At 28.1% G+C, this 21,255-nt stretch overlaps 4 protein-coding genes across 7 annotated transcripts; 2 read left to right on the top strand and 2 right to left on the bottom strand.

Annotated features, from left to right (window-relative positions):
- Positions 1-9: 9 nt before the first annotated feature.
- LOC122631394 (SAC3 domain-containing protein 1) lies at positions 10-2,006 on the bottom strand. Its single transcript, XM_043817041.1, has 7 exons — positions 1,780-2,006; positions 1,475-1,666; positions 1,238-1,399; positions 924-1,169; positions 646-786; positions 385-574; positions 10-206 (listed from the first exon to the last, which is right to left on the bottom strand). Exons 1-7 carry the CDS (start codon positions 1,836-1,838, stop codon positions 132-134), a joined length of 1,065 nt encoding a protein of 354 aa, XP_043672976.1. The 5' UTR covers positions 1,839-2,006; the 3' UTR covers positions 10-131.
- A 1,775-nt stretch (positions 2,007-3,781) lies between these two features.
- Positions 3,782-14,752, top strand: LOC122630997 (laccase-1-like). Of its 3 annotated transcripts, none has more exons than XM_043816134.1 (11): positions 3,782-3,898; positions 9,343-9,416; positions 11,053-11,345; positions 11,682-11,892; positions 12,027-12,307; positions 12,382-12,505; positions 12,648-12,868; positions 12,974-13,160; positions 13,272-13,487; positions 13,561-13,779; positions 14,007-14,752. In XM_043816134.1, exons 2-11 carry the CDS (start codon positions 9,350-9,352, stop codon positions 14,372-14,374), a joined length of 2,187 nt encoding a protein of 728 aa, XP_043672069.1. In that variant the 5' UTR covers positions 3,782-3,898; positions 9,343-9,349; the 3' UTR covers positions 14,375-14,752. The 3 variants fall into 3 exon arrangements, with proteins under 3 accessions (XP_043672069.1, XP_043672068.1, XP_043672070.1); XM_043816133.1 differs by lacking the exon at positions 3,782-3,898 and adding an exon at positions 7,706-8,028; XM_043816135.1 differs by lacking the exon at positions 3,782-3,898 and adding an exon at positions 8,990-9,222.
- A 2,239-nt stretch (positions 14,753-16,991) lies between these two features.
- LOC122630870 (BRISC and BRCA1-A complex member 1-like) lies at positions 16,992-18,624 on the bottom strand. Its single transcript, XM_043815875.1, has one exon. The coding sequence runs from the start codon at positions 18,163-18,165 to the stop codon at positions 17,254-17,256; it is 912 nt and encodes a 303-aa protein (XP_043671810.1). The 5' UTR covers positions 18,166-18,624; the 3' UTR covers positions 16,992-17,253.
- Positions 18,625-18,803: 179 nt separating this feature from the next.
- LOC122630869 (BRISC and BRCA1-A complex member 2-like) lies at positions 18,804-21,009 on the top strand. 2 transcript variants are annotated; one of them, XM_043815873.1, is made up of 5 exons: positions 18,804-18,818; positions 19,043-19,245; positions 19,386-19,687; positions 19,785-20,159; positions 20,236-21,009. In XM_043815873.1, exons 2-5 carry the CDS (start codon positions 19,131-19,133, stop codon positions 20,626-20,628), a joined length of 1,185 nt encoding a protein of 394 aa, XP_043671808.1. In that variant the 5' UTR covers positions 18,804-18,818; positions 19,043-19,130; the 3' UTR covers positions 20,629-21,009. The 2 variants fall into 2 exon arrangements, with proteins under 2 accessions (XP_043671808.1, XP_043671809.1); XM_043815874.1 differs by lacking the exon at positions 18,804-18,818 and adding an exon at positions 18,833-18,962.
- The last annotated feature ends 246 nt before the right edge of the window (positions 21,010-21,255 follow it).

Genomic DNA, 21,255 nt, shown 5'->3' with positions numbered 1-21,255 from the left:
ATTTTTATAAAAAATTTAACACTTGAGAATGTTGTATATTTCTATTTTTATCTAACAAAAAAATGGGTTAAACAAAACGATTTGAAATCAACAAAACAAACAAATCATTATATATTTCTTTAATAATTCGTTTATAAAGATCCTAAAAGAATATTTGGTAAGAACTTGTGTAGTATTTGAGGTGTGTAATATCTTTCACAATTTGCCTAAAAAATATAAAACAAATATAGTAAAAATTAATGAGAAGCTATAATTACATTTTTTAAACTTGCGTTTTATACTTCAATATTATGCAAACACAAGGATATCTTTAAAAAAAAAAATAAAATTGTATAGTTTATATTACCTAAGTAATAATCAAAGTTGAAAATACTAAATACTCACCAATAATATTTTATCGTTAAACGATGTTTTTTGAAACAAAATATTTTGATTAGTAAATGTTAAATTAAATAGGTTGCAGTCTTTTTCAAGTTTTTCTATGTCTTTGTATAATATAAGCTCTTGTAATTTTAGTCCAGGAAATGTGAGAATTTTATTATTATATCCTGAACTCATAATTTGTAACACATCTCTAAAATAATATACAAAAAAATATATGTACTTGTATTGTAATAACAAAAAGATGAAATAATGTTGAAATACCTTCTCATACTCTTCAAATTGCACATTGTGGCACATACAAGTATTGGACGGAGTTTTTGTATTAGTCGGAACACTCGTACATAGTTCCTTAAGTACCAAGCTATAGATATATTTGTAGCTAATCGAACTTCCTTCAACTTTCTACAATACACATTTATGAATATTTATGTACTTGTACTATATTATTATTGAATATTATTTCAATTATAAAATAACATAACAAACATTAATTATTAGAATGAAATGAATATATTTCTATCTTACTTATTGTGACATGCCTTAATTTTTCAGGAAGAGATAATGCTCTATTCAATGCTGAGATATCTCCAATGTTTAGAAGAATATATAATGCTTCCATTTCTGCTCTATTATCAATCAATGTTAATACTTCTATGTTTTCATGAAGCTCTAACTTCTCTGTTCTGTTCACTGTATCATATAAAACTAACAATTGCTTAATACATTCCAACAAATGTTGATCATTAATTTTTGGATCAAACTCAGAAATATTTCGCTCACAGAGTCTAAGAAATATCATATCGTAATAAATTACCAGATTGTTTTTTTGCTTCATAATTAGTTATCATTTTACCTTTGAGCAGCGTAAGTATGAAATCGTACAATAGGTTCCAAAATTTGAATACTCATAATCGTACCAATTCTTTGAATAACTAAATCTTGCCGTATAGCTCGTAATCGATCAAATGTAAAATCGTATATATGTACCCAATCTACATCTGTGCGTATTAATATCCTAAATTATATAAAATATGAAACACTTATTACACAGATATCATTATAATATAATTGTTATGATATATAACAATACTTTGTGAATAAATATTTAATAGTTGATAGTAATATAGGTCCAGGTCGTAGAAGACTCGGATCTGTCATAATTTGACCTGCAGCTGGACGAGAAAAACTTTTTATTATCTTGTTCGGATCTGCTTTTGGTTTTTTTAAATGTTTTGTTTTTTCATCAATCTCAAATCGATGCAATAAACCTTCTTTCTCTCTCCTAATTGATATAAAATATAAAATTGCGTTTAAATTAGATTGAAATAATGTTGACTTTGTCGAAATGTATGGAAATAATTGATAAATAGACAACTATATCCCATTTTGACTTACATCCATCTTTCTTTCTCGGGACACATTAAAAGACACATTCCGTTTATAGTCTCGGACATTGTTATACAAATTTAATTTACTCGAACAGATTACGTTAATAAAATCAATTGTTAAATTTATTAATAGTAAACGTATGTTGTTCGTAAATTTGTAAAGACATTTAATGCTAAGATTATGTTTCTTCAACAATAAATCTATATTTACATCTCGTGGCGCTAGTATCATTTTTTCTTTTTTTTTTTTTATATAATATTAATTATATAAAAGCCATAATTTGGATATTTGTAATGTTCTTTAAAACTGACATAGTAATCGAATATTTTTTATTAATATTATTGATAGTTATCGGATTAGTTTTTTTTTTTGTATTCTGACGAGTAACATCCGAGTTGACTATTTCCAGTTATTTTATGGCTAAACTTCGATAATTTATACTTTTGTTACCGATTGATAGTATAATAGAAACTTATTATTACGAACAAGCTGGAAAACCATAATCTGTTATACCTAACGTTTTGTAAACAATAATCTAATATTATCAATGGTCCATTAAAACAGGAATTTGCTTTACCGATAGTTAGCAAAATTTTGCTATACTGACTATATGTAAAGCAGGAATCTATTGTTACCGTCAATTCGGAATGATGTGAAGTTACTATTAATGAAGTTACTATTTATTCGATTCATAGAATAGGAATCTACTATTACCTATGACTGGCTAATTCATGAATCTATTGTTATTGATATTTCAATCAGTTGAAGAAATAGTGATCAACTATTAATCAAAGTTTTACTATTGGCTAGACTGCTGATGTTGAATTAATTTAAGTTGGTAAAAGTGATCTTAAAAAATTAGATATAAATATTCGTGCAATCGAAGAGAAAGTAAAATTAATTATCATACCCGTGTAGTTTAATTTAAAAGACAAAACGAAAGATTCTTTCGAAATTATTCAAATATAAAGGTACAAAAATATATACATATATATAGCAAATAATACACTATGCCATATTAAATTAAATACATTAAATTCAGTAGCAGTTTAGTAGAACCTTGGTTATCCGAACCTTGTTCATCCGAATCGAATGACATTGGTGTTTGGATAAAAAAATTATCGTATAATAGAATAGTTATTTTCTTGATATATATATATTTAGATTCATATAATATTACGCTTTGTTGTAAGTGATTACAGAGCTAATTTACATCCTTTGAACTATTGATTTGTAGATAAATCGTGTTTGCTTTAAATCGAATGGGTTGCCTTAAATTGAATTCTGTTTTGTGCAATATTGTGAAATAGTCAAGAAACATGTCAAAAAATGTCTTTGGCATTGATGTCTCTTGTTATTTAATTATTTAATGAAAACTTTAATAGTCAATATCTCAGAAAATTATTTTTATCACGTATCAGGTTCTTTTACCCACGACATTTTCTACATATGTAACAAAGTTCGTATATAACCAAGGGGTTCTGCTGTAATATATTTATATTTATTATATATATTATATACGTTACATATATTATTTACATTATATGCATTACATATATCATATACATATACATAATTTATTTTATTTATATTATTATTTATCTATACGATTTTTATTATTTTCATAAGATCATTGCTATCGATAGAAATTTTTTTCAAGTATTTCAATATATATTCTCATTTGATGATAGCATCGAGATAGTCTTTATCTGTTTACCATATTCTAAACAATACTTTAATTATCGTACCCGTGTAGTTTTATGTAAAAATGTAAGATGAAAAAATCTTTTAAAATTATATAATTATAAGAGCACAAAAACGTACAGTGTAGGATAAAAAATTAAGTAGTATATTATATAATATGCTTATCTATACAATCTTTATTATTTACGTAAGATTATCACTATCGATATGATGAGTTCACTGTCATTATCGAGAAATTTAATCACATAAAGTTGAAGTATTGGTTTCTATCAGTGAAAGTATCTTTCGTCATTATTATATTTTGTGAAAGTTTTAAATGCGTTTACAATCGATTTAATAATGTTAATATTACGCTTAATTATTGATTGTTGAAGTTTATTAATATAATTATTGGATTTCGTAAAGCAATCTACGCCGAAAGGTAAGAAATTATATTTTTTATTTACATTCTATTAACATATAATATTTATTTCATAAATTTATCTTGTCATACATGTAAGTGAGATCGTGTTTCGTAAAATCAGATTAGATGTGGATCATTGCTATGATCTTGCATGAGAAGAAATGATAAAAAATTACTTGTTACGGAAAAAATAAAAAATCCATTTTCGAGAAATGTTTTATATTCATATTCTTCTATATATTTACATACATACATATATTATATATGACCGAGAGATAAGAATTTCAAAGTTCAACAACGTACTCTCCATTCTAATCGTGAATTCTTTCTTTAATATTATCTTCGATATTATATCGACGAATTTGTTATATTTTTCAAAAAATTTGCGATAAATTTATTAATAAGGAAAATTTATTAATAAGTCTCTTATAGATTTTTGTAATTTTATTCACGATCACATTTTCTTGTTATCGCAACAAATATCTTATTCAAAGCATTCTCTCAAGTGTTCATTGCTAGATTTACATGAATGCTTACCATCGTGAAAAGTGAAATATAATATAAGCATTCGTAATACTAAATCAATAATTTAGATCATTAGTTATCACATTAATGTATATTGTAAAGTAGAGAAAATCCTTATAAGGTAACATGTTAAATATAATAATGGTCATCGATAACCACAACACTCAATTTAAAGATTTTATTTAAAATGTTTCTTAAATTTTTCTTTCGTAATGTTGAAAACATTCAAAATATATTTTCTAATAAAAATATACTCTATTCCGTGCGTAAAAAATATAAGAATGAAATCTTTTGTATCTTTCATAATTAATCTACAAGCAGTTATGAAAAATATTAGCTTAATATATGTGGTATATGGAAAATCAATTGTTTATTCAAAAATATGTTATAAAAATGATTAGAACGCATCTCAAAGACAACGGTGTCCAATTTTGAACATTTGTGCATGATATTTGTGTAAAGTTAACATTCTTTGATTCTTCGGTCTAATAATTATCTTTCGATCAAGATTTTTATGATTTTGCAAAAAAAGAAAAATAAATAAAATAAAGAACTTTCCGATAACTGTAGCGAAAATAAAAGAATAACGGTTTCGTAGACCGTACGGTATTTTTTCTTTTCTTTTCGCGTTTCGTCATTTAAATTCCATGCGTTTTGTGAAAGAATCACGTTTGAGACAAATCGTTGGAATAACGACACGAAGTAAACGATTTATTTATTCGCGTGATGAGAATAAAGAGATCAAGAGCGTCGCGGGCGAGCGAACTCAAAATGCCATAAAAATATAAAAGTAGGTAGATAAATGAAAATAAAAGAAATGTAAATATGATTATTTTGATCTGCAACGAAGCGGTCAGTCTAGACGGGTCATCTTTATGTTGTAAAGATCATTCATGATGATCATTACGCATAGTTAAGCAAGACCCTGCTAGATCGTACTTGTGTGATAATTCATGATACTTTCGCATCGATGAATCCCTCGCCATTCCTTACACGTTCATTATACGACCTTCGTGCGTGCCTTCTCGAAATTATGTAATTGCGTCATTATAATACCCATGAAGAAACCAAGAAATCTAACCTTTCGTTTTGGAGATCACGGATCAAGCAAATAAACTTGATCTTTACTGACACGCTCAGTTAACGAGAATTCGGTACATTAGAAGGATAATAATTCCTATTTCTGACGAACGAGACGGTAAATCAAGAAAAAAGTTCTTTTTTGTTTCTTCGATATTTAGGTATCTTTATCACGCTTATGTAAGAAAGTACATATTTATTTTACATATTTACGCTATTTCGATTATTTTCAAAAGAATTTCAAAAAGATTATGGTCTTAAATTATCATTTACTCGCGTTGCTATTATATACTTTTTCTATTGACGAACGAACGTAAGTACATCGTCCATGACATCTTTGTCATGGGAATTATGCAGAGGATATATGTTCGCTTATTGTGTATCGTCACGCGTTAGTAAAGGAAAATGACGTTCTTTTTTATACATTTCAATTTTTTTTATTAGTAGAAAATGTTAATGGATTATTGATGATATCTGCTAGCTGAGTTTTAGTGGAAGAAAAAAAGTCAGGAAAAAAATATAGAAATAAGAAAGAAAGAGAGAGAGAGAGAGAGAGAGAGAGAGATCGTTTATTTTGAAATCTTACTTGGAAGGAATTCCCCCGAAACCTGTTGCTCGTCTATGCTTAAACGCTCACGCGTTCAGGCGCATGAATAACTAAAGTAAGTAGTTTGAACTTGACTAATAGTTGAATGAGAACGAGAGAGAAAGTTACATAAATAATTATAGGGAACGAAGTTTTATGTTATATATTTTAGTGTTTATATTATATAGTATAATATCTATATTATATAGTAAATCGCGATATATAATTTAAAAGGAGCACTTCTTAAGCGTGCTTTAACGGTTAATCAAAATATTAAGCGGAAAATCATTCGCTTAGAACGTATATCTAATTCATATAGATATTCATTCATGTAAAACGGATTGTAAAATGAATTCAATCGGAAAATATACGATTTTCTTATTTTTATTTGATTCCGACGAAGCTTTGTAAGAGATAGAGAAAAGTAGGATATTTTAATAGTACGATAAACGACTCGATTTCAAGGATGATTAAGTAAGTTAAAAATTATTATACGAAAAACTTATATTTTAAAAAAATGTTTCGAAAAAGTTTACGTATTATGTTTTAGTTAGATTTCATAGGACATTTAAAAGAATTATAGGAAAAAAGAAAAAGAGTAAAATTTTGATCTATATTAACAGTATCATTATCGTTCAGTTATCCACGAAAACGTTTGAGAAATAAATCAGGATTCGATGTTTAAATATATGTAGAGATTTTTTTTTCTTCTCACGTTACACGATAGTCACGTTAGTTTGGACTATAATTGATAAAACGTGGTGCGTCACGTGGACGTTTGTTTCCTGGAAGGAATATATCCGTGATCCCCGTGAAGGGGATTCTATTTAAGAGCATACCATTTTCTTCGTATCAATGTAACGATTCGATGACTAAATCAGGAAGAGGACAAAAAATAGAACAAATAAAAAGGACAACGAAGGATTTTGCGTTTTTGAAATTCATTTGACGAATATCACGTACCGATTTTATCACGAAATTCAACGAGAAATGTTATCCTTTAAAGATAATATATATCTCTTTGTTTTTCGTATATAAAAATTGTTATCTAAAGAAATATAAATTGTGATTTTATTACAGATAACTACGAAGCTTACAATTAAGCTTTTCAAATAATTATTTTTCGGAGAAATTTGTTGATTTGTTTCTCCGATATAAAATTTTATCAACGTCCTTATTTTTTTAATGATTAAATATAACACAGATAACATAAGATGATAATTAATTTATTTGTACGTCATTAAACTTTTATTTGCTTGTTTCGTTAAACATTCATTAATATTCTTATTCGTTTATACATAGAAAATAATAAAAACAATTAAAGCGATATTTTGCTTATCCGTTAAAAATGTCGTAGTAATGTTCTATTCAAACGTGAAAGAATAGAAATGAAGATCTCATCTGTTCCTCTTCAAATTTAATTCAAGGATTTCGTTGAGGATTAATACGTATAGATGAGTAATGTGTTAGCCGTTAAGTCCCTGCATAGTAATATATTATTTTCTTCATGTGATCAAATAACATAAGAACGAGCTACAATTTTGCGTGGAAAATCCGTTGACGTTTAGCGGTAAATAAAGAGAACAGGAAAATTGAAAACTCATATGTATAAGATACTTCGTCCAGGTATCATCTCATACCTGACGTATTATCACCGAAGTAAGGGGACCGGTAGCACGTGTGGGGTATACATGACCTCCAAAGGAAGACTTGTATAGAGAAGCGAACGGCGTTACTTCGGTCCAGTGTTCATAACGCTTTGATTCGCTGAAGTGGCAGATACTTCTGTTCACCCTGAAAGTGAGTGTAGGGTACTTCGAGAAGATTACGATAGAGATTAAAAGCGTGTGTGCAAGTATATTTAGTTGTTTGAACAATCATTCGTGATCAGTTGTGATTTGACAAATTCAGTGTAGGGATCTTACACCGACTTCTGATTTTCGAAAAGAATAATCAGGTACCGTCATAATTTTTATTTAGATTTCCGTACTTGTCATATTTTCAATGGCGATGAGACACACCGCTAGGTTTATTAAATCAAATATTAAAGGAAAACAATAGAAAATCTCACGAAGATTATTCATCGAATATCAAATAAAATATTTCATAGGATTTTGGAATAATTATTTCCTACAATAATTTGATTAATTCTAAGATATATCAGTGATTAATTCAAATGATCAGTGAGCAGAACATATATTGTAATTATTGATTACGATAGTTCGACGCATCATTTTTAATTGTTACGATTGTTTTTGATTTCACCATTTAATTTATATATCTATTTTTTAACGTCTCTTACTCATATACCAGAATCTCACACCATGCGATTAGTATCACATAAATGGGTAAACGAACATAGAAAGTGTGATATTTCATTTTATATAAATCGTAAATACTGTTAAAAATTCTAAAATCCTAAAATACTAAATTTAAATGAAAATACTAATTTTATTTAAACATGAAAAACTAAAAAAAATTATACTTTTATTTAAATAAAAAATACTAAATACTAAATTTTCTAAGTCTCAAATAATTTGTTCATAGAAACATTTAATGCTTAAGTAAAACGATGCTTTATCGCAACGTGACTCCTCGCGTTTGATGTTGTAAGAACGCATATTAGGAATTTCGACATTCTATGGTCGCGGTTTTCCACTTGTACTGCTTCTAGCAATCTAGCTTGTTTAGCTTTATAACTAACGAAGAAGGTAAGGATTTCAGATCAAATTTTCACAAACAGAATCTTACAGAATTAAAATAAAAAAAGAACTAGTAAATTTCTATAAGCATAATTCATATTTTTATTTTTTCGTCACATTTCTTTTTTTTTTCTTTTTTTTTCCTTTTTTTTTTTTAATTGATCGTATTACTCGTTTATTTCGCATTGTGTTCACCTTTCTAAATCCGTTTTATTTCAATTTTATTATAGAAGATCTCCTAGTAGACAAGCGACCATATTTGCTACAATGAGATAACCGCGAACGTAATTAATTCCACTTCATGTAAATAGATTCGGAAGGTAGTGGTAATCGCGTCGAGCGAATGGAAAATTCAAGTAGTTTCCTTATCGCCTCGAAGCGAAAGAAAGTAGCGCGATCTCACCGGTGTGATCACTCTCGAATGTTAATCATCACGCTCTTGTCCCAAGGTCCTATGATATTTTTTACCCTCTATTATTTTGTTTATCTTAAGCTTTTCTTTATTTTTTTTTTTTACAGTTCAACCATTAACTATACTATTGAAAATTATGTGCATATGTATGTTGCAGGCCAATAATGATAGCTCGAAGGTTACTGTTATTACTGTTACAAATACACTTCCTCGCGCATTACTGTTATTCAGGTGAGTCATTTTTCATGATCGATTTTATGTGAGAGATCCAAATCATGCTTTCTGATATCCGGTACATAGACTTTTTATTCATTTCGATATATAGAGGAAAAAAAAAGAGAATCCATTTGTTCGCATATTATTGTATTTATATTCGAAGGAAAATTGAAGTCATTTATGCTCGATAAAAATAACTCCATAATTACACGTGCATACTGATATGTGATGACGAAAGAACAAACGTCATGAAAAATGAATGACGTGTGATAATCAGCGCGATGTGTTTATAGAAAAACCATCATAAGTGACGCTTTTATATTTATTAATTATTCTTTATGAAGGCATACTGTTATATTCCATTTCTATAATATTATAATTATAAGTAGATATAATTTGATGTGATTCATCTTAAATGATATAATATAATTATTTTCTTTTTTGAAATTTTTCTTTTCATATTCTATTTTCAATCTTAAGAACATGTATACAAGGTATTTCTACCGACTTGATATATACATATATATATATAAATATATATACGAATACTTTTACGTTACGATTATGTAATTTGAGTACGACGAAGCACGCTGTTTTTTATTTTTATCACTGCATTAATTTTTTGGGAGAGATTCTCACGTCCGCAAATAACAGTTTCTTGTTGGCATCGAATACTCGACAAAATCCTTATTCTCGTATCCTTTCAAGTATTATGTAACGATAAAACGTAACACGTTTTTTATTATTCCATTTTTATTTCATGGGTTTCTTATCATAATTAAAATACGGCTAAAAAAGATGAGATTTAAAAAATATAAAAAATAGATGATAATTAAAAACTAGATTGTTTTTAAAATATTGTTAATAAAATGATGTTATTAAGAAAGATGTCATAAATAATAGATAAAAGAGATAAAAAATTAACTATAAAGGATTAATTAATAAAAAATAAAAGATAATAAAAATGTCCAAATAAATAATCAACAAATTTATCATCGTTTCGATATTAAGATTTCAAACTTTTTTTTTTTTTTTTGGACAAGATTCACATAAAATCTACACCATAGATAGATTGATAAGTAATTCATAGTGCGATCGATGCTCAAGTAGTAAAAATTTTTTTTCGGTCGATGTCATTCGATAAGGTGTGTTGCATTCTTCGAGTAATGATTTACATGAGCGATAATTAAAATCGAGCTGATCGGTAGGATACCTTGGTTTTTTCCACTCGTAAATTAAATGATGTTGGAAGAAATACGTTAGATCTTGTCGCAAAAAATCAAGATTTCAATTAACTGGATCTATTATATATTTATGTACATATTATCTCTATTTTATTTTTTCTTTTGGCCAATTTTCAATACTTTAACAACAAAATTATTTTTTTGTAAAATAACAAGCTCATTGTTGTTGTTTTTTTCTTGTTTAACTTTTTTTCTTTTTAAATAGAAAATGCCAGTTCTTCTGACATGTCTAGAAAAAGATATAAGATACGTGCAAATACTACAAATAAAGAAACAGGAAGATTTAAAGAAAAGAAGGAAAAGTCTCATACGTTTTATTTTTACGAATTTCATTATTTACGTCGAAATATTATTTTATCCTCATTGCACCGTGATTTCTTATACTAATTTTTTTCTTTCGTAATTAGAGAAAACTTTAATAACGGTATACGATGACATCGGTCTAACACCGATCGATCCAGAAATCGCCGATAGGATTGATTGGAACAAACATCACTGTAGACGAGTTTGCAAAGATGGAGGACCAGCGATGGATTGTTATTACACCTTCAAAATCGAATCTTATCGTACAATGAGCAAAGCCTGTTATGATTGCCCATTTAATATCACCGATTGTTTCCGTCCTCACTGTATACCAGCCGATGGGATAAAGCGTTCGGTTTTAGTGGTTAATCGGCAGTTGCCTGGACCAGCAATCGAGGTAATTAAAGTAGTAATTTTATATAATATAAAAATATAAAAATATATATATATACACACATCTATATACGAAAAAATGATTTTTTATATTTGAACGAAAATAAAACTTATCAAGAGTGATAAATTTCTCTTGAAAAGAAGATAATAAATATCTCTGCCGCAAACAATAAAACCGATAAACATTTTCTTTACATTGCGTTATACAATATCTTTCTCGTTAATACATACTAACGAAAATTATGACTATCTTAATCTCGCCTTATCTTCCAGCATTTTCTGACAATTGGTACATATTAGCACGAATAAAAACGACGAAATTGAAAAATTTTTATTGCAGGTCTGTCAAGGTGACAGAGTAATAGTCGATGTGATAAATTTAATGCACTCCGAGAGTACTACGATGCATTGGCATGGACTGCATCATCACAAGACACCATACATGGACGGAGTACCATACATATCGCAGTGCCCAATTCCTCCGGGATCCTCTTTTCGTTACGATTATATTGCCACTGAGATTGGAACTCATTTTTGGCATTCTCATATCGGTGAGTTCAATCTTCCATTAATCGAGCATAACTTTTCATAATATGGGATAGAGATAACTATTGTAATTTTCACTAGGTATCTTATATCTTTTGCATCTAATTCTTATGGCTTATGTTACTCGATTATTTCATAGGTTTTCAACGAGGTGACGGGCTTTTTGGGCCCATGATCGTTCGTGCGCCACCCTCAAAAAATTGGCATAAGGATCTTTATGACGTGGATGAATTTACATTGACTCTCTACGATTGGATTCACAATATGGGGTCAGACATGTTCCTTGCTCATCATCATTCAAACAGCGACAATAAACCTCGTAATTTAATAGTTAATAGTTTGGGACGATATAAATCCAACAACACCGATACAAACAGAATTTCAACGGCAATGCCTTTAACGACGTTTCTTGTTAAAAAAGTAAAAATCTTTCATTTTTAAAGATTAAACTTAATCGACAATAAAAAAGATTCTAAAAAATTGTTCTATTACAGAATTTAAGGTATCGATTCAGATTAATAAACGCTGAATTTCTTAATTGTCCTATTGAAGTGTCCGTGGATAATCACACTCTCGTCGTCGTCAGCTCTGATGGACGTGATATCGAACCGGTGGAAGGTATGATTATGTAAAATTATGCTTTTTAAGATAATTTATTCGTCTCTGCCGATATACTGATGTCCGATAAGAAAACAAATTAGACGTGTGTTGTACGTTCTCTACCTATTTATCATTTATAACAGGAAAGTCTATGTTTCAGCTGAATCTTTGGTGATTTACGCTGGTGAGAGATTCGATTTTATAGTTAATATGAGTCAAGAAGTTAATAATTATTGGATCCGATTCCGTGGATTAATGGATTGTGATAAGAGATTCAACAGTGCTTATCAAGTCGCTATTCTTAGATATGAAAATGCTAAGGAGATTGATCCAGAAAGAGAAATTTCGTACGATCGTCCTCCAAGTCATCTACCAGGATTGGTAATTTTATATAAATTCATTGAATGGATAAATTATGTAAAAAATGTAATTGTTTAAGAAAATCAATCGTATAGTTATAATAAATATTTTATTATATTTTAACAGCAAGTGAATGCGTTAAACAAGGGTACAGAGTCGAATAATACTATCAGTATAGCTTCACTTAACGCGATGGATAAAAATGACAAAACGAGTATCAGAGAACCGGATTATCAATTTTACGTGTCCTATGATTTTTACCCTAAGGACAATCCGCATTTTCATCGGGAAGGTCTTTATGGTTTCTATCAAGGTAATTACGTGTTATTCTATGTGTTAATTTGGAATCACGAAATAAAATGATATATAAGTGTTTTCCTTTTTTTTTTATGATTATGTATTTCAATTAATTTCTTTTTCACAGTACGTGATTGGTCACAACGATTGTTCACACCGCAATTAAATAACATATCGATGAAGTTACCATCTTTTCCACTCATGTCGCAAAGAGATTTAATTGACCCTAATCAATTTTGTAACTCTAATACCGTAAAAGGATGCGATAAAAACTTTTGTAGTTGTACTCACGTTCTCCAAGTGAAATTGAACAGTGTCGTCGAAGTGATACTTATTGATGAAGGTACTTTCCCACGAGCCTTGCTAATCATTTTGAGAATAGACAATATTCTAATAGTGTCGATCTGAATCCGCAGGTATTACTTACGAAGCAAATCATCCTTTTCATATCCATGGCTACCAGTTTCGCGTTGTAGCAATGGAGAGGCTAAGCAAGTATATCTCAGTTGATCATGTGAAAGAACGAGATGCAGTCGGTAAAATAAACAGGAAGCTCGATCGGGCGCCATTGAAAGATACAGTGACCGTTCCTAATAGCGGCTACACCATTTTACGATTTTATGCAGACAATCCAGGTAAAACAAAAAAATCATTATCGAGTCCATACGAAGAATAAAATTTTTTAATTGTAGATGCAAAAAACATATCCGATATAAACGAAATTTCGTGATATCGTGTACAGATTTCGAGAAATAATTATTACCATGCGCGAGAATTTTAAAAGCATTGAATCTTCCATGATAATTCTATTATATTAATATATTTCTAACTTATTGAATCATTCCTTAAAAATGATTTTCAGGATACTGGCTATTTCATTGTCACATCGAATTCCACGCCGAAATCGGTATGTCCTTGGTCTTTAAAGTAGGTGATCACGAGGACATGGCAAAAGTTCCACGTAATTTTCCTCGATGTGGCGATTGGAAACCGTCCTTCGATGAAAACAACAAATTAACTGAAAATATGGTCATGCCACTTCCGAAAGTTGATCCGTCAGAAAATGACGTAAGCCAGTTGAACGAATTACAGTCATCTATTAACAAATTAATTCCTTTGCTACTGGAAAATAGAAGAGTAAATTCCTCCTCATCTAATTTTACCATATCGAAATCTTTGCCGATCCTCTGTATCATTATTTCTGTTCTTCTTAAACAATTATATTCGTAGTTATAAATGATTATGTGTGTGTATGTATATATATGTGTATATATATATATCACACAATTCTTTGTCGCTTTTCATGAAGTAACAGATAATTTTTAGAAGTATGTAATATTTTAACAATCATACATGTGTACATTTATACGTTTCTACTTGGAAGAGTTACAAATTTTAACAGTATTCCAAATATGTATAAAAGTACTTTATCACTGTGATATATTGATTATAATCTATATCAAACTTAAATGGAAAACATTTTTCTCTATTCTTAAAAAAAAAGAGGAGAATGGAAATATGCTTTTGATCGTGATAAGCTGTATGTAATCTAAGCACTGATTTATATTTGATAATGATATTTTAATTACACGTCAGTATTCGAATGTATATTAATTCTCTTTTCCTAACATATCGATGTACATAATTAACATCATCATCATTATCATCATCATCATCATCATCATCATTATGATTTTAATATCGTAATTTTAAGTATTGTGATATTTACAGTTTAGCCTAATTAAATTATGAAATTTGTGAAATGTCAAAAATACATAAATTGTCTTATTAACACTACAATTTATTGTAGGTTGATCCATAATTTTGTGTACTGTTCATTTCGTATTAAATGTATCTCATAACAATCGCCTATCAGCACTGTATTATGCGTCATTCGATAAATTTTGTTTTCCTCACTTACGTGACTGTTTGTTTTTTTGTTCTGTGTGTATGTAACAAAGTAATTAATTGTTTAAAAAACATAAGCTTATCAAAAATGAGCATCTTCGACTGTTTTAATTTATGAATTTAATTGTTGTTTTTGTAAAACTAATGGTTTCCAATATTTGTGCAGTACACGAGTACAATTACGTTCGTTGCTGATATAACAGCACAAAAATAATTTTTTCGATTTATAGTATGTAATATCTCGACAAATCACTTTATGATAGACCATCTGAGTTCAATGAGGAACGTTTGGATGCTTTATTTGGTGAAATATAAAGAGAATTATATATTATGCATTTCTTCAAAGAAATAAAATTGTAATTACTGCAACTTCGATAGCTGGATATAACAATCCATCAAATATGTCCAAATTTGTGACAGATTTTTCTGCGACATGATAACGTTAGACTTCATGTCGCGAATTTAACAAAAATGACCCTTCTAAATTTTAATTGAGAAGTACTTCATCCTTCTCTCTATTCATCAGGTCTCGCCGATTACCATATTTTTCAATCTCTCCAAAATGGTTTGAATACAATTTTATTTCACAACGACGTAGAATTGCAAAAACAGCTAAAAGATCGGTTTATGTAAAAAACTGCGAAATATTTCAAATGAGATATCCTACAAACGCATGAACTTATGGACCAATCTAATATTTAAAAAGTGATTTATTAAAGCTAATCTCTCAAGATCTTTTCTCGCTCAAATGATAAAAGAAATTATCTTTTTTTTTTTTATTTTTTTTTTTAAGTACATACAATAATTCATCGAAATATTGATATGATCACATTTTTTTCTAATTTAGCTATAGAACACATATTGAATTTTTATACGAATTGCATAAAAATGCAAATAATTGAACATTCATTCTCGTTTTATTATTTGAGTTGAAAAGAACGATAAAGACTATATTGTTAAGTTACAAACGATTAATAAAAATTTGACGATTAATGAAAGTTCAATGACAAATAAAAAAAATCGAATTTTGACATAACAATCTTTTATATTTCTTTATTTTAGTTTTCCTGTTGTTTCTACCGACAAAGTAATAACTGATGAATAATTCAATACTGAATAATTTTATACGCTTATTTTTCTTTTAATAGCACTTATGTGCAGAACATCTTCATCAATGTCTAGTATTATACACAAACAAATAATCGCGCCGGGTATTTCCTGATTTGTTTTTCAGCATTAGTCAATATTATTTACTAATCGTCCGGGAAACCCACAAGTGGTTCATCAATATATAATATAATATATATAAAGAATGTGTTTTTGAAAAAATACTTGTGCATTATTTAATTAATTTGAAATACGAATCATTTAGAAATATATCGTGTTATGCTCATGGACGTTGTTATTTTTTTTTTTCACGAATATATATACATTACCAGTATTTGGCAGCAAAGTCTCAACACGTTCTTATGAAGAAGACAAATATTATATTAATCGTAAGTATGGTAACGACTTAACAATATATTAGTATATTGCAATCATGCAACCAAATGTTGAAAGATATTTTTATTTATCATATAGCATAATTTCAGTTTTTAGATTTTAAATACAGTTTAATTATCTTGTATCAACATATTAGATAATTTTGTTAGAAATGGAGATATAAATTTGGCACATCAAAAATTCAATACCGAAATCCAAAAATGTTCTTATTCAAAATCTTGTTAGATAACAAAGAATACATTCTGTGAGACATTCATTTATATGGGCAAAATGTTAATAGCAAATTCTCAAAGAAACATTTCTCAAATAAACATTGCAAATGATATCTTGAAGTGTATAATACAACAATATATGATTATAAAACTGTGCATACATATATTTGTGTATATAAGTATATATATCTATATCTATAAGAAAACAAAATAGTATCATATTATTTTGTTTTTTCATCTTTGGTTATACATTTTATTATCATACACACAAATTCTTATCAGTAAACATTACAAAATTTGCCACATGGCACAGTAGACGATATAAATGCAATGTAGCTGCTTGTTCAAACATCAAAGTAAAAGTGAATGAATAACAAAAGTGAAAGAAAGTGAAATGGAACTTAATCCTTCATAAAAATAGTTCTCTTACTTTTCTAATTCTTTTATAAGTTAAACAGAGAAAGTATATCTATATTCACATATTTACTAGACATTAGAATTAGTATGTAGGTCCGTAAGAATAGATTCATTAATAGTATAACACATATCTTTTTGTGGTGGCCGCTGTAATGGATGTGCTAATAATTTTGCCATATTATCGTGCAATTTTGCAGCATTTCTTCCTACTTCTAAGATATAAGAAAAATTTGTTGTATCCAAAGTAGTTATTTCAGCATATACTTCTTCACATAAATTCTCAGAAGTTGGTGGTTCATGTACAAATAAGACATCCAAAAAGAAATATGGATTTTCAGTTAAATTTGCAAGGCATTTTTGTCCGGTATTAAATCTTGGTATACAATTAGATCTCGAGTATATCAAAATCACGCGTGTTGTAAACATTGGGAAAGACATATCATAATTTTTTACTGGTATTCTAGACTGTATTTCTTCAAAGACTTGTCCTATATCAAATGTTTTTTCATCATCGCTGCTTTCCTCTATAGTATCAAGATTATTTAAAATGGTTTTGATATTGTTTGTGAAATCACAGACCCAACGTATAGTAGAAGATTCCAAAATCATAAGACCATACTCATGCTTTCGCTGTATTGTAGATTTGGCATTGATGAATGTTTCTACCACACGTTTTATCATATACAATGGCGAATAAGATCCACCAGTGCCAACTTTGAATGACGTAGATTTCTCCTCTTTTACTGTGTCGACGACAAATAAAATTTTTTCAGGTATATTTAATTCAGGCAAATTTCTAATATTTTCTTGTACAGTACAACTCTTTTTACTGTCTAAATTTCGACTGGATGTATTGCTGTTATTTGATGTTGGTGTTTTCGATTGTTCTGGAGTATTTACAGCAGGAGTGAACATAGTCGTCGACGTCAGTTTTGCCGACACGGTATCAATTTCTTCGTTCAAATCTTGCGTGGTTGACATATTTTATTATTTACGTTAACATATAATTTGAATGATACTTTTTCAATAATCAAACATCAAAATAATCAAACAATGAACAAACGTTATGACTTATGCACGTTTATCGTAAATACTTGATTTTTTAGTTAGAAAAGTAAAATTTCATTTGTATTACGTTTGATAACATTCACTTTTATATTCACTATTTTTAAACGATTCGTAATTGTTCGTAACAATTCGTAACTATATTAATTACTTCTGCATACGATCACGTTACGAGACGTAGAAGTTCAATAAAAATTCTGGGCATTACGTTTTAGTTAATTCTTCGCTTCGAACGACGCAGGCAGCGCTGCACTATACATTTCATCGTTTTAATTTTTATAAACAGATATTTTGGATAATATGGTTATTTGTAATTCTTTTACAAGAGACAATAGTTTAAATTAAAGTCGTAATTATATCAAATACTATAAGACGGAAAATATTCTTATGTTTTTAAATATACAATAGTCACTTTTTTAAATTTTCGGATTGGTGATTATTCGTTGTTAGAAGAAAGGTCGAAAGATGGTAGGAGTATCGAATAGAAAAATTTAATTTAAATTATAGTTTGAATAACTTATTTCTATTCTGAAGAGACAATAGAAAAGTTGTTCTAACAAATGAAAATTGTACGAGTTATTTTCAAAAAGTATTTTTTTTAACAAACAAAAAATTAAAAAAATTTTGTTCATAGAATAGTCACATCTTCAGTCTGTATTATTTATGATTTTACTCTGCATGATTTTGTGTCATTAATCGAATAATTTTTAGAGGTTAGATTTGTTATTGTTAGAGTGAAATGAAATATTATTTGTATACAGTAGCAAATTGATAAATTGTATTTATCGTACAGATTTCTAACTATAAAATATGAAATAATTGTTCGTCCGCATAGATGTAAAGTAAAGAAATTAATCTAACGTCGAAATTATAAATAATACATGGTGTTTCTCAAGTCGTCTGATAAAATGTACAATCAACAACATTTATCTTTACATTCGATTGATACTTATTTTGAACCTTTTTTAAATAGTGTTTTAAGTAAAGATAGATTAGGTAAGATCACTTTATCCTTAGTGATTATTGTTCATTAATTTATTTTTAATTAAAATTAATTAATAATTAATTTTTATTTAAATATATATATATATATATATAATTTTATATTATCATAATACAACGTATATTTTTTTTAGGAGTAGGATGGGGTGTAATAAAACTAGATTCTATATTTTCTAGTTGTGGAAAAACAAAAGGAGATAGTTTTAAATTATCAATTCCTTATGCTGGTCAGAATCTTGTTTGGAATGTATTATTTGATAGTCAATATCCTGAGTTAGGTCCTGATTTTATATTTAGTGATGAGACATTTTTAATGGATCCAGATATTGAGAATTTATCAAGATATGTACCTAGTCTTGCTAAGTGGGATTATAAAAATAATAACGCATTATTAAAAGTTATTGTTGAACTTTTATCCTACTATAAAGAACATCAAGTATGTTTGGATCATTGATTTGTAATTCTAGATTTGTAAAAATATAAATGTTATGCTAAAAATATCAATATTAATACGAATTATTTTATATTTTTAGATACAGTTATTGAAAAAGCAAGGACAACGTTTGAACTTAGAATATAGTATGTTAATAGAAACAGTACCTCAAGAAGATATTGAAGTAATTTTGTTACCAGTGGGAACAAAACCAATAGAAGCTTATTTTTCCATACGTTTGGATATAGATTTTTCTCAGTTACCTACTCGAATCAATCAATCCCAGAATGATGCTGCTATGCTCTTAGTCACATTTTGTGGACCAGATTGGAATTGTGTTGTTCCAAATCTTTATTTATCACAAAGTTTAGAAGAGACATTTTCCGGTGCAGCATCATTACATATACCTCCTTTTTTACCCAATAGTTATTTAACAGCTTATATACCAAAAGTAAAAGAACTTATTATGGATAAGGTATGTTATAATTTTAGAAAAAATTTTTTGTTTTAATAATCCTAATAATTATCTTTCTTCAAATTTTTATTTGCAGATAAATACAATAGTTCAGTGTTATGAAAGTAGAAAAAAATTTGTGTCAGCTTTACTCTTATTACAAAGAGATTCCATTATTGAGTATGATGCTGTTGAATTTCACGATATCACTCTGCTTTTAGAACATAGAGATTTTTACTTTTTAGTGCATTTTCATCTTACATCAATGTTTCCAATGGAAAAACCATCAATAAAATTGCAATCTGTTTATCATATGACAGCACAAGGTAATTTATACAGTGAAGAGTTAAACAATAACTATAATTGTTCAATAATTACAAATATTCAACGTTGGAATCCACGACAAATGATTAGTAAAATACTAATGTATATTATAGAAAAGGAAGTTCCTAAGTTTCAAGAAAAGTCTACTAAAAATAATCGGTTTTAATCAGTTGTTTGATAAAATATACTTATGTATTAATATTTTATGATTTGTTATCCAGAAAAAAGTTGGTATTTATCTATGAAAGAAATTATATTATTTCCTTTGTTTTAATAAAATATAGTAATCTTACTTTTATATCATTTTTAATTTAACTTATGAAGCAATTTAACTTTTACTATGTGATTAACTTTAAACTTTGTTATTGTTTCACATTTAAATGCATAAAAATATAAAATGAGTACATTCGAATAAAAGCAGTATTATAATAAAATTTTTATGTTGTATTGTGACATAATAGGTTACTGACAAGTGACAAGAAGTGTCACTGCTATTATAACAATTATACCATCATGTTACAATAATAAAATCTTGATTTTAAAACAACTGAAAAAAAATTTTTATTCGAAATTATATATCTATGTATACCGCCACTTAGTATGTAAATAATAAAAAACATGTGCGTAATTGAAGGGAGGAATGGTCAAAAGACGTCACAAGTTAATTCACAATCCGAAGTATTTTAAATTTGTTAATTGTTATGAATAAATTATCATCAATGATCAGTGATTTGAATAATAATAGTACGATCTGATACAGGCAGTATGAAAATAAGATAGTAAGGTATTGAAA

This window comes from Vespula pensylvanica, chromosome 8 (genome assembly GCF_014466175.1).
Source record: "Vespula pensylvanica isolate Volc-1 chromosome 8, ASM1446617v1, whole genome shotgun sequence".
NCBI classification, from domain to species: Eukaryota; Metazoa; Arthropoda; class Insecta; order Hymenoptera; family Vespidae; genus Vespula; species Vespula pensylvanica.
Note: the sequence above shows the minus strand (reverse complement) of the source record. Positions and strands in the feature narration are given on the sequence as shown.

What these genes read in the sequence shown, in the direction of transcription:
- LOC122631394 (XM_043817041.1), bottom strand. Translation starts at nt 1,838, where the DNA reads ATGTCCGAGACTATAAACGGAATGTGTCTTTTAATGTGTCCCGAGAAA. An exon ending in CCCGAGAAAGAAAGATGGAT is followed by an intron (nt 1,667 to 1,779) that starts GTAAGTCAAAAT and finishes TATATCAATTAG; the next exon opens with GAGAGAGAAAGAAGGTTTAT. An exon ending in TTAACGATAAAATATTATTG is followed by an intron (nt 207 to 384) that starts GTGAGTATTTAG and finishes TATATTTTTTAG; the next exon opens with GCAAATTGTGAAAGATATTA.
- LOC122630997 (XM_043816134.1), top strand. Translation starts at nt 9,350, where the DNA reads ATGATAGCTCGAAGGTTACTGTTATTACTGTTACAAATACACTTCCTC. An exon ending in TGATATCGAACCGGTGGAAG is followed by an intron (nt 12,506 to 12,647) that starts GTATGATTATGT and finishes TCTATGTTTCAG; the next exon opens with CTGAATCTTTGGTGATTTAC. An exon ending in TCTTTATGGTTTCTATCAAG is followed by an intron (nt 13,161 to 13,271) that starts GTAATTACGTGT and finishes TCTTTTTCACAG; the next exon opens with TACGTGATTGGTCACAACGA.
- LOC122630870 (XM_043815875.1), bottom strand. Translation starts at nt 18,165, where the DNA reads ATGTCAACCACGCAAGATTTGAACGAAGAAATTGATACCGTGTCGGCA.
- LOC122630869 (XM_043815873.1), top strand. Translation starts at nt 19,131, where the DNA reads ATGGTGTTTCTCAAGTCGTCTGATAAAATGTACAATCAACAACATTTA. An exon ending in TTTAAGTAAAGATAGATTAG is followed by an intron (nt 19,246 to 19,385) that starts GTAAGATCACTT and finishes TATTTTTTTTAG; the next exon opens with GAGTAGGATGGGGTGTAATA. An exon ending in CCTACTATAAAGAACATCAA is followed by an intron (nt 19,688 to 19,784) that starts GTATGTTTGGAT and finishes TTATATTTTTAG; the next exon opens with ATACAGTTATTGAAAAAGCA.